This window comes from Toxotes jaculatrix, chromosome 1, assembly GCF_017976425.1.
Source record: "Toxotes jaculatrix isolate fToxJac2 chromosome 1, fToxJac2.pri, whole genome shotgun sequence".
NCBI lineage: Eukaryota > Metazoa > Chordata > Actinopteri > Toxotidae > Toxotes > Toxotes jaculatrix.
Window position 1 is genome coordinate 2821320 of NC_054394.1, and position 12714 is coordinate 2834033.

The 12714-nt window shown below is 40.6% G+C and overlaps 1 protein-coding gene across 3 annotated transcripts in view; it reads left to right on the plus strand.

The window, feature by feature from the left end:
• lrrk1 (leucine-rich repeat kinase 1) overlaps positions 1 to 12714 on the plus strand; it is a 159144-nt gene that overhangs the window by 1446 nt on the left and 144984 nt on the right. For all 3 annotated transcript variants that reach the window (XM_041032856.1, XM_041032858.1, XM_041032857.1), the window contains 2 exons: positions 1907 to 2053; positions 12104 to 12294. In XM_041032856.1, coding sequence (XP_040888790.1) covers positions 1984 to 2053; positions 12104 to 12294 — 261 coding nt within the window. In that variant the 5' untranslated portion in view covers positions 1907 to 1983. The remainder of the gene's footprint in view (positions 1 to 1906; positions 2054 to 12103; positions 12295 to 12714) is intronic.

The following is a 12714-nucleotide window of genomic DNA, read 5'->3' on the forward strand; positions in this document are numbered from 1 at the left end:
AATATTTCATCATTCAGCAGGACATCGATCCTAAACGTAGGGCCACAGCAACCAAAGAGCTTTACAGGGTGGAGAGGTGGAATATCCCTGACCAGCCGAGTCAGTCACCTGATCTCAGTCCCATCATGCAACTCGTGCTGAGGACCGGACTAAGGCCAGAGAGACCCCACAACAAGCAAGAACTGAAGGTGGCTGCAGTGAAGCTCTGGCAGAGCATCATTAGGGAAGATACAAAGTGTTTGACGAAATATGTATCTGTCTGATTAGCTTTGAACCACTAAAACCATTATAACTATGGGTTAAAAGGGGCTGTATCTCCCACACAGGTCTTTCAATATTGATGTAAATTTACTCAAATTAAATTAGACACTTAAATGTAGTGTCCATATTTCATTTCAAATTGAATGTGCTGAAGAGCAAAAAAATGTGTAAATGTCCAGATACTTACGGCTTGGACTGTACAGTAAATGGAGAGAGGAGGATGCTGAGCTCAGTCTGTAGCTGGTCCTCCTCCTCCTCAAGTCCATAAAAGGATCAAGGATCAAGGAACTTTATTGTCATACCAGGACATTTACATGTTATGGTACGAAATTAGTACTCAGGTCCCAGTTTAAGCCATTCAGAGCAAGATGTGAACAAGAGTGAAATATAAACATAAGGGCAATAATATAAACATTAGAGTAGAAAATATAAACATTAGAGTAGAAGAAATAAAATAAACATTAGAGCAGAACCCTCAGAAGGTAGGAGCAGCACTCTGTAATTGAACATCTGATCTGTCTAACAGTGCCAGTGACAGCGGGACTTTTCTGTGTTCTCTTTTTCTTGAAAAGTGTCTGGAGTTCCTAAATTACTCTGTCCAGAAATGTGAAGCACAGCCTTCCTCTGTAATACTCCTCCAAGGACTGACTGTGGCTGATGGTTGTCTGTTGCGGGTGTTGAGCAATGCTTCATATTGGCAGGCATGTTTCAGCATCTTTCCTGCCCGGGGATCACATCAGGAGCCTCTGCTGGGCTGCTGGGTCAGTCTGAATGGTGGCATTTTGGAATATATTTTTCAGTTCCCCCTCGGTCCTTAGCTGCTTCATTCTGCACAGGAAACCAACAATAGCGTAGGCAGATCCAAGTCCAGGGCGTTTGAGGCAACCGCAGTTTCCATGAACTCAGGTGATGTGATTTTCGAGCAGGAAAAAATCACAGTTGAGACACTGTAGGAGCAGCGTTGCTTCTTCAGCAGGGAGGAGAGGTTTTAGGGCTCATTCCCCTGCAGCTCCATTGGGTCTCTGAGAGTATCTGTAGGAAAGACTCCTTCGTTTTTTTTTCTTTTTGTGCTTTTTCTTGATTGCATCAAGATACACTGTTATATTGGCTAAGCAGTTGCACCAGGAAGTTTCCCCTGCTTGAATGTGAGAGGCTTTCATCATAACCTCTGAGGGTTTGATTTGAAAGGTGATTTCTGTAATTCTGCTGACTCTTCCTCTAGCTTGATTTAGTAAGTCAAATATAGATGAAATTCAAAATGAATAAATAAATAAAATTAAATGTAAAAGTGTAATATTAAATTATTTTAATTTATATATTAATATATTTTAATTAGTACACACAACATAGTGAAGTACTCTTGTAAGACAGATGCATTCAGTCACCATAAAAAGGAACACTGCTGCAGTCTGATAGAATCCATGTGATGTGACTTTAGTCCAGTGTGTGTGTATATATATATATAATAATCCAATGAAATAACAGCACAGCTCCTCAATCTTCCAAAACACTTACAGAAATAAAAGATATTAGTTAATAGTCTTTCATAGTTTTTATATAGTTTATATAGTTTATATAGTTTTTAATAGTACTGTTTGAGCTGTGTGTGTTTGACCTTCATCACTGCTGCTTTGTGTCTGTGCAGGTTGACAGCTGAGTCCAGGCCTCCTCTCTGTGACAGATCTCTGCTCTGATAGTGGTTTATCAGCGACTCCAGTAGGAATGTCCTACTGGTCTGTTGGCCTTCCCCAGGACTCTGGAGACTCTCCCAGCAACATGGAGCAACAAAGCAGTGAGTAATCTGCCTGCATCTCATCCATCCCTCTTTAAATTCTATCACTGCATGTGGCCTTGTTTTCTTGTTGTGGTGTTAGAGGCATCAGGCAGGTTCAGGAAGGATACGGCTGCTAACTGAAATGTATTGATACGTGGAGCGACAGCAGCGCTGCTTAAATTTAGCAAAAACAGAACTGAAACTGTGATTGTTGAGCGCCTCGAGCGTTATGTGTTGCTGTCTGGCTGTATGTATGAACTGGACTGTTCTCACTGAACACAATGAGAAAGTTTTAGTCTCATAAAACTACCGGCACCAGTACACTGTGGTACAGTTGTGTGGTAAATAACAACAGAGTCAGTAACAGAGGCTGAGGGATTACAGTAGGTGATGGATGAGTATAGTAGATCAGGTTACAGTAACACAGTAGTCAACTGTACCTTTTTTTTTTTGCTCAGTAAAAGGGAAGCTGTTGTGATCTGCTGTTATAGTTTGTCTTTTAATTTCCTGTTTATGTCAGGAGTGTGGACATGTCTGTGTTGTGTTGCTGGTGATCACCTTGTGCTTGCATTTTAACTCACATTTGACCAGTGTAACACATACTGCTTAAGATTTCTAGAGCTGGTGGAAAGTGATAGACTTTCTTTCACAGCCATCTCACAAACATCGACTGCTTATCAACTCAGAGCTCCTGCACAGTGTCCGATCAGCTAGTTATGTTATTATAGTTAATAATCACTTTGACTGGACAGTGGCATAACCACACATACCTCGTGGCCTGGTTTTGTGGCTGTCTGGTGTTCACTGTTTGCTCTGGATTCAGCCTGCGTCCTTTCCAGGGAGGGTTCCAGAAATCAGGTGTCAGGCCAGAGATGGCTGAATGTAGGTTGAATGGGTTTGCAGGGATTTGGACTGGTGGGGGTCAGGGTACAGTCCCTCAGGCAGTGGTGTATCTATAAGGAGATAGCTGTGTTGGACTGGTCTAGATTTGGAAGCACTCTTCCATTTGGACCATTTTTGTGTGATATTGCTGCATTTACATGTACTGTGTCTTCATTTATGTGATTACATAATGGCAAAATCCTGTAGGGACTTATTATGCAACTATTCACAAAATGAGAAGAGTCCAGTGGATCATCTGTAGTTCATTTATTGTAGCCATAAAAGGGAACTCTGAAAAAGTCTGACAGTGATTGTGTTAATAAATAATCACTGATGATCAGATGTGGAAGATTTCTTTCTTTTAGAGTTGACTGAGATTTGGACCATCAAAGTTTAATTCTTGGGAACAGAATATGTAACAAAATACTCTCAAAGAGAAAAAACACAAATTTTAGACATTTCAGCTTCATCTTACACATAACTGCATCTTCATTTAGTGGATGAAACTGGTTCACGTGTCGCTATGTGAACTAAATATGGACAGTGGTTCAAAGATGGTGTCTGGTGTCAGATGTGAAGGTCAGGTGTTCACTCCTGTCATTCGGTCTCTCGTCCAGGGTCCTTGCTGTTTCAGTGATGTGGTGTCTGTTCCCCACAACTGTCCCATGTTATGTCATGATGATGTCACAGACCACTTCAGGTCTGTGACATCGTCGTCTCAGGAGGAGTCCTGTCTTTAGGGTGTACCAGTCTTTGTGAGGACACTCACTGACATAATGCATTCCCTATCCCCTTACCCTAACCTTAACCATCTGAACTGAATGCCTAACCCTAACCCTGGTTTATTAGTGGTCAGGAACAGAAATAATTTTGGTCCATCTTTGTGACTTTTGATAAGATTTGAGAAACTGAATCTTCTGACTGGTTTCATGGTCGTGTTGTAGTTTTGAAGTCGAATTTTGTGTTTGTCCTGGTCAGAATCGAGTTTCGATTTTTTCCACCTCCTCTCAGCCTTACTATGATCATATTTCATTTTACCAGAGTATCTTGGTTTTTAGTGATGCAACAGTATTTATACTTTCCAGCAGGTTGTGTGTTGAAGGTAGCAACAAAATCGTCACAGTTAACAATGAAAGATAGTAAAGGTAAAGTAAAGGTGACAGCAAAGAACAGAACTGGTTTATAAATGCTTCAGCAGAATTTTCTTTGATGTACTATTTTCAGTTCTACTTGAACTATCTACAGAACTGTGAAGAATTTGCTGGCCTTAAACGTCTCAGTGGTCAGGGAACATAAATTGAGAAGCACCAATGTTCATAACTATAAATATTTTAAGCAAACATTCTAATAATCGATCAATATAATCAATAACTAATCTAATCAATATTTCAATATTATCAGTCACCTTTCAAGTAAAAACAGTGGGAAAAATGCTACACTATTTTCAGCTTCTCAAATGACATTGTCACGTATAATAAACTGAATACCGTGGTTTTTGGACCTTTTGTCCGATAAAATAAGACATTTGAAGAAGTCACCTTGGATCCTATGAAGGTGTGACTTTTCATAGAGCAAATGATTCATTGAAATAACATAATTGGCTGATTAATTAATAATTAAAATAATCGTAAGCTGCTGTATAATCTGAATTATTGTTTGAGCCATTTATCAAACAAAAGAGCTAATCATTGTTTTGCAGCTTCGTTAATGTCTTAGATTAACTTCTTTTCTGTTTTATATCATAGTAAACTGAATATCTTTGGGCTTTTGACTTGTGGTCGGACAAAACAAGACATCTAGACAGGACACCAAGGACTTGCAAATTGTGAAGGGAATTTTTCTCCATAAACTAAAGGGCCAGTCTGATCATGGATTCACTGGACAGTGTGAGACTGAAAAAGATCAGGGCAGAGACAGAGTGAGGGGGAGAGAGAGAGAGAGAGAGAGAGAGAGAGAGAGCCAGGAAGCTGAGAGGCTGGCGTGGCTCTTAAACAAAGAAGCATCATTCGCCGCTCCCTCTCCCTCCTACACCCCCTCCTCCTGTTCCACTGCCTCTCTCTCCCCGCCTCCCCCATGCTCCCTCTCTCCTCAGTTAGTGGGAGGGTTAGACAGGAGGGAGATCATCCAGGAAGCACAAGCAGGATGGGTGAGGATGCTGGGTAGACGCCACACAGCAGCTGAACTGAAACCTTGAAAAGATAACAGACAGCTTTATATGCGATGGTCGCCAGAGCAAGAGGAGGATTCGCTGCTTCGCTATGAGCAGGTTAGTAAAAGAGAGCAGCAGAGAGGCAGAGCTAAATGGAGCCTTGTTTACATGCTGCACATGTAGGACTGACTGAGCCTTAAATCTACTCTGCGCTGAGCTCCAGCTGCGGTAATAGTTTACTGACGACATATCTGGATCAGCCAGTGTGGTCTGAGGATGTAATGGATCTGATGACTTCTATACTGTAGAGCTCATTAATGCAGCAGTGGTTGTTTATTAGAATCCATTAACCTAGCTCTGATACATTTCACTCATGTGGATGTATTACTCTGGGTTTTAATGGAGGATTGTAGTGGGATAAGAATTTGTCCACTGACCAGTCTAGAGATACAGCTGCCGGGTATGGCACCCCAGGAGGTGGGCAAGAAGCAGGTTGTAGTCTAAACAGCACAGCTGCTTTAGATTTTCAAGTCTGTTTTGAACCAATAAACAGTCCACCATGTGCCACACACACTGAAAAAGTTCTTGATCTAAGCTTTTTGATCTTATCCATTTTAACCCCACCTCCTGACAGGCGTTGGATCAGCTAGTCATCTTGTTTAACTTACAGGTCAGCGTGATGCATTGTGGAGATTTGAGCACATCCTCTCCTCTGAGAGCCTGTGCGACCTACCATTACCTATGACTGCAGCTTTCTTTCTTTCTGCTGCCGCTACCTGCCTCCTGTCTACTGTAAAAACAATGAAGGCAGCAGTAGCAAGGGTTTGCTGACTAAAGGCATGTTAATATTCATAAAGTTGTAATCCTTAAGATTTCAGTCCAGGTTGATTTTGGTGACACAGGTGGCTCTGGTCGTGACAGCAGCTACTTTGTCAGAAACACTGGTGTTCAGTGCAGCCAAACAAACTCACATTGTTTTAATAAAGAGGTCAATCAATAATCTTTCGTCAGGCCAAGTGCAACCATGATCTGACTTAATGCTGCACGTGGCGTGAATTGTTTTCCACACAATAGCAGGACACAGTAAAAGGAGTTTGTTTCCATGCTGAGGAGCTGGGGGTATGAGGCCTGTAGCCACCTCTTTGTCTACCAACAGCTCACTGTGGCTCCTTATTCCATTACTGCTATCAAACATTCAGAGTGATCTGCTGATGAAAAATCAGGAAAATTACCGTTATCTGATTTAGTGATGCATTTTTGATAAACAGTTGTTAAACACTGGGATAAACCCATTGCTTTTCCTGTAACTGCTTCACAATAAAAGCCACTCTTTGTTTTTCCCAGTGGAATGCTTTTAATGTGAACGAGCAGCAGTATTAAATATTGGATTAGCATTAGCAGTAACGTAACACAGCTCTTATTCAGCATTAGGAGAACAAACACTAAACACAGAGGCTGTTATCCATAAAGTAAACATGCATTGTTTCCTGTGAACCTCCTCATTCAAGGTAGGAAATCTGAATCCACTCCACCACGACTAATGAGAACTATTAGACTGAGAGCTAATTACAGAATATACAGTGAATGGTTATGGCTGGGAAAAAAGTAAAACCGGGCTTTGATTTTATGAAAACCTTAAGAATTTGTAATTGAACATGTAATTTATGTAGAACAAACTTGTTCCTTTTAAAGAAGTGCATAGTGTAAGTGATCCCTCTTGTGAAAAGAGGAAGCCTGTGGTGTGGTGTGATTGTCTGTGGGCCTAAAGCACAGGCATACAGCTGTTGAAAGGGACAGAGCGTACCTATGAGAACTGTCTGAATATAAAACAAGGGTTATATATAACTTATGTATACCTTACAGACACAGGTGAGCTATGTTTTGACCACTTACGTATTGATATTGTATTATCAATCAGTAGAATAAGCACCACTGATTTGACCTGGGTATCAGCTGTGGCTGGTTCTCCTGTCCAGCAGGTTCAGTTCATCAGACATCAGAAGTTTAGTTTGAATGTAATCGTTGTTGGTTGTGTGTATAATTGAGTGTGACAGTTGATTGAGTTGACTTGATGAAAACTGTGTTACCACCAGTGTGTTTTGACATTAGGATTGAAGACTGTCCACAGTGGATGTGAAACTGGTTCCTTCTTGCGGTCCAGCACCGACAGAGAGAAAGTGAAAGTTGATGAGTGTCGAGAGGATCAAGGTGGAAATTCCACTGAAAGCTTCACACTGACACCGATCAGCTCTCATGAATCCCTGCTGATATGTGATGATTATCTTGTAAAATGCTGTAAATTAATTTTTGTAGAGAATTGTGGAGAGCTAAAAGTATCCATTGAAAACACTGAATGAAATTCTGTGAGGTGGTTTAGCGGCGCCTTAAGCTTCTTAGAGCTCCATAATCCTTGAGGCAGGGCTCATTGCTGTTTTTCTTCAAAAAACCATTTGGTGTCATTTTTGCTTTTATTCAATAGTTGTCTGTAGATCCAGAAAAAAAAAAGGACTGAGAGACAAATGTCCCCAGTTAGATACAAACCAGTGACTAATAAAGTATGCACTTGTTGACAGGACTTTTTTAAATTCAGGAAAGAAAAAGTAACAGTGCAATAACTTTTGAAGACTTTTTAATGTCTGCCATCATTTGTGTTAAAAAAAGATAATAATAGACACCAGCGATGATCAGGGAGGAACCCACCATCAACTGAGACCCCATCTCCACTTGGTATTAACCTGTAATCTGTATCTGGATATGTTATCTCCATAATAATACCCAATCACATCCCATTTACATTTTCACAAACGTTGTTGTTATCCTGACTCTGTCTGTACTATGATCAGATGTCAGAATGCAAATTAGACCGGCAGAGTAGACCAGTCAACAAACAAGATGCCTCTCAGGTGAAGAGAAGCTGTGTGGGATTTTTTTGTGTGGGTCATGTGACAGACGGAGGCAGCTAAAGAATCTGTTGGCTGGTTTTCAGCAGCTTTCTAACTTGGCCAATGTTAATGTGGCAGCTTGAGGAAGAGGTGGAGTTAGATGACCAATAAACTCGTTGGAGGGATTTTTTTTTTTCTTTAGAATGTGATCAAACTGGACAGATCATCATTGTCGTTTGCACTTGTCTGAGATCTGGTTACAGTGTGACAGACCACCTCCATGTGTTGATGTAATCTGCTGAATCTGTACTGACACCAAAGACTGGCCTTATTTAGTGGACTGGGGATTGGTCATGACTGCTTCGTCAATTCTGTTATAAAATAAAAAGTGTTTTCACCATCAGTCAAGGTGGGTCACCTACTCAGGTTTTACTGCCACAGCAGTAAGCAGCTGGCCTCATGTTACTTTATGTAAAAATGCTTCCAGTGAGCTCCACACAGTGTTGTGTACAGATTTTAAATTTGGGAAGGAGAGAGCACTGTTATCAGGTCATTGTGTTGTATCAGTGGATATCCTGAATTAAGGAAGCAGATTTGGTAACAGAAACAGTTTGGCTGGTGTATCCTTAGCTGGTATTTTTGTCGTCACAAGAGGTTTTTTTAATGTCTGTGCGGTTTCTGTAACAGTATCCTGTGTTTCATTTCTGCCATGTGAACAGATGATCCTCAAGTCATCCTCCTCTGTCTCAAAAACAAAGTCTCCTCATCCTCTTTCCTCGACTCTTCTTCAATTACTTCCACTGCTTATCACACTGATGTTCAGTCGCCACTATTGTTTGTTCGTGTAGCAGAAGTCCGGAGTGTAGTTTTCCTCTGATCTCTAAATCAGATGGATAAGTGAAAGGGGAAATTCAGTAGTGGGGGAGGTGTTGGCTGCGCCATCTGTCCTAAGGTCTTCTTTCAGTTTTCCCAGACAGGTCAGGAAAAGCTGTGAAAGGGGAGTATTGATGGTGGATGGGAGGCACATGTGAGGTCTAATGGTTTCCCTACCTCAGCCGTTCTCATATAACCTCAGCAGGCCAATCAGACTCTCTTTGTCTTAATTATTCATAGAAAACTCACTGGTCTGCAGGAAGCAGGCACATGCAGCTCAGACTAAGCTAAAAGAGGAAACTAGAGAGTTTGTTAGTGAAATGAATAACCACTCTGACACTGAATGAAATACATGAAATGATGTAGCACTTGAGTTGATGATCGGAGGTTTCATTTACCATGAAATGAGTGTTTACAGTATGTTGTTCAAAAATAGCCTTGGAAAAAAAAAACAAAAAAAAAACATGCCATCGATTCTCAACTACCAGTTCAAAATAAACAGGCTTATTCTGCACAACAGCATTCACACCTTTTACAGTAGAGAACCAGGATATTCTTGCTGTGGTCCGACTCCTGCTCGCACAAAACTAATATAACATGAGGAAGTTTCACAGTTATAAATGAGTGAATATTATATATAGAATCATGTGAATTCAGATCTGGTAAAAGTGAAAAAAGATTACTAAAGAAATCAGTGTTACTCCAATTATAGACATTCACAAACACTGCTGGCCTGTTTCGCTCGAACAATTATGTAGTGACTGTTTTTGTCCCATACAATGTTTCACTCTTCAAACTGCACATCTCGGGGCAGGAGAACGGCCAGCGTCCTATTTTTACTATTGAAGCCAAAGTGGAAAACTTGTGTAAATCCTCCTCTGCAGAGTTTAGGAGGTCAGTTTCCTCTAAATACACTATTTCAGTTTTTAATCTGCTTAAGTCAAAAAAGACCTTGCCTTGTTCCACTGGATGGTTCAGTCCCCTTGTAGTCCAACTCCCCTGTTTGGGTTCAGTCCTGCCTATGCCTCTATTCACCAACGCTATCAAGACTACCTCTCTGATGACGCCGCTGCCTGATCACTGGGCCTTGTTGCCAGAGGTTCTGTAAAGATTGGAGGTTGGCGGCTGTAGCCATGAAAGAGAAAAATCAGATGAGGACAAATTTCATAAACATAAAATAAAAGTTTTTAGACATAACAAACATGACAGTGCCCGACTCTGGCATGCAGACTGCATGCTTTTTTCCTAAGGTTCTTACCATGCGAGATCTAAACTGGAACCAAAGTAAATCTCAGTATAGTTCTCATCTCTTACCTGATAATGCTCAATATATGTCCTCATAGTTCATACAGTGTCTTCTCGTTAATCGAAGTGAAAGATAATGATTTCAGCTTAACATTTCTTAACATGTTATGTAACAACCAGAAGAAATATTAAAAATATTTCAAATTTAGAATTAACACCCATTGAATTGTCCATGGCGTAGCTTTGCTGGAGCACAAAGAAATAAAAATGTCCTGCATATCCATGCACCCATAGTCTTTGGCGTCCTTTACCTCAAGTCTTTTCGACTCTTCTTTGTGTGCTGAAGTGTTGCCTGCAAGAATAACAAGACTATATCAGATGGGAAATTTAAGTAAACCTGAACAAAGGAAAATATGCTCTGTATATTCCCACACATATTGTCCGTGGTGTGTCTGATTGTGTCTCCTTTTTCCAGCTTATTTGAACTTAGCATCGACTCTCACCAAGACATGTCCACTATGAACCCTTGGGCACTGCCTTCTTCAAAATGAGCTTGTTTTGGATGATTGAGACTTGCCTCCATCTGATGTTGGGGTTTTTAATATTGCTGGGTATCTTAGGCAGTAGCAAACTCTGCAGCACTGAAGAAGGCCCCTCACCTCCGTAAAGTCTGGCAGGATTCCCGTAGATCAAAATGCAGATCAAACTTTAGTCGCTGTTCCTACAGTTGAACGCTCTTTGTGAACCCTCTCAGTCGCTTAGATCTTCTCCTCTTGCCATTTTGATACAAAATAAGAATCAACTGGGCCTGCTCTGCATTTTTATACATGCCACAGAGCAGGACCGAATGTTAATTATTTATTTGCACCATGCAGTGGACCTGTGTGGAAGCATCTGCGTTCATCATATTTCTTCACTCATTCGCTTTACAGATTTTTCCTTTAACTTCTCAATCGTCTGTTGATGCCACACTGTGTGAGATGATGACATCACTATTTGATATCATGAGACAGACAGCAACCCAGATTTTAGCTGACCATCTCACACAAACAATTAACCTAAAAAATAAGTAATTAAAATAAAACTAGTTTAGTAATTCAGTCATCCATAGCTGGATATCACCTCGTCCAAAGTATTCATGTTCAGCCTCTCAGTGCTCCTTGAGAAGCAGATGTGCTTCACTCAAGACAAAACCGACCTTCCACAGATTTCCTCATGTCATCCAAAGATGTGGTGACTAAAGCTCAGCTCCCTGGGTTGAAAATGATCATTTTCTTACTAGTCAAAGCTGATCTAGCACTAGCTGCTGATTTCTGTCAATGGCCTTCATCTGTCTTGGGTTTCGTGGCCCAAGACAGAAGACAAAAATGATACATCAAAAAAGAAAAGGACTGATGAAATAGTTTTGACTGAATTCTCAGCCATTTTCTTTTATTGATTGATTATTGATTTTAATGATTTTATTTTGATTGTTATCCTGGGAATCTGTGTTTGTATTAGCAGAACTCCACGGAGTACATTTTTATTTATTTCACATCCAGTTATCAACCTGTACTGCACAAATTGCAACAGTGTCTCACTTGTACAGATAATGAACTAATTATATTTCACACATTAGTCACTGACCGCGCATCTGGAAGGAAAGCCTCAATAGAAAGTCTCACTTGCCACCATTAGATATAGAAAATTGGAGCTAAATGTTAGCATTTTTACTCTAAGAGTATTAGTATTAGTATTTGTATTAATATTTGCCTTTAAATACAAATATCTTTGTGTGATTTGAGTTCACCGTCAAGTGCTTCTCTACCTGCCACCGTAGGCTAGTACTCTTTCACACTGTGCTAATCCACTCAGCTGTACTGCTGTTCTTGCCATGAGAGCATTCCTGATTAAGATGACCTAGTTCTGAGCGTCTGCTGCTAACAGGACTACAGTAATACAATGTGTTCAACCTGCAGCATGCTGCCATATGATCCCATTCCTCCTCACAAACACTCTTTCTAGCTGCCATTTGACCACTGTCCTCTGTGCTTTCAGGCCCTGGGGAGGAAATGGGAGCCAAGGCATCGTTGGTGGATGTTATGGCGCCCAACTCTGCTCTTGCTCCTTCTCTCACTCTGGAGAACATCCATGCGGCATATGAAGATGGAGAGGGGGAGGCTGCCAGGGAGCTGATCCGACAAGCCTGCTGCGTGGAGTGCAGCGCAGGGATGTCCAGGATAGATGGGGTGAGTACACCCAAAGTACAGATGACGGTCACATTAACTGTACTGTTAGTTGTGTGTTATGCAGTATGTATAGTGTAGATATGTGTGTGTGTGTGTTTGTGTTTGTAAACATATATATACACATAGTATCTGTTAGATTGGAAATGAGAAATCTCTTGTGAATCTCATAGAACTGTATGTATGTGCAATTTATGTAATGTTCATCATTGGCTGTTGAAATCTTAAAGGCAAAGTCCACAATGTAAATGTGAACTAAAATTTAAAGCGCAAGACCTGCACTCACTTGGTAACAGATTTTTAATTCTGTTAGCTGTTCATTGACTGCTACATTAAGGCATATTGTTTTAGTGTGAATACATTTTAGTTTTGTGTAATCAGTATATCTCAGTTAAAAATTGCATTGTGCATTGTGTCTTACCT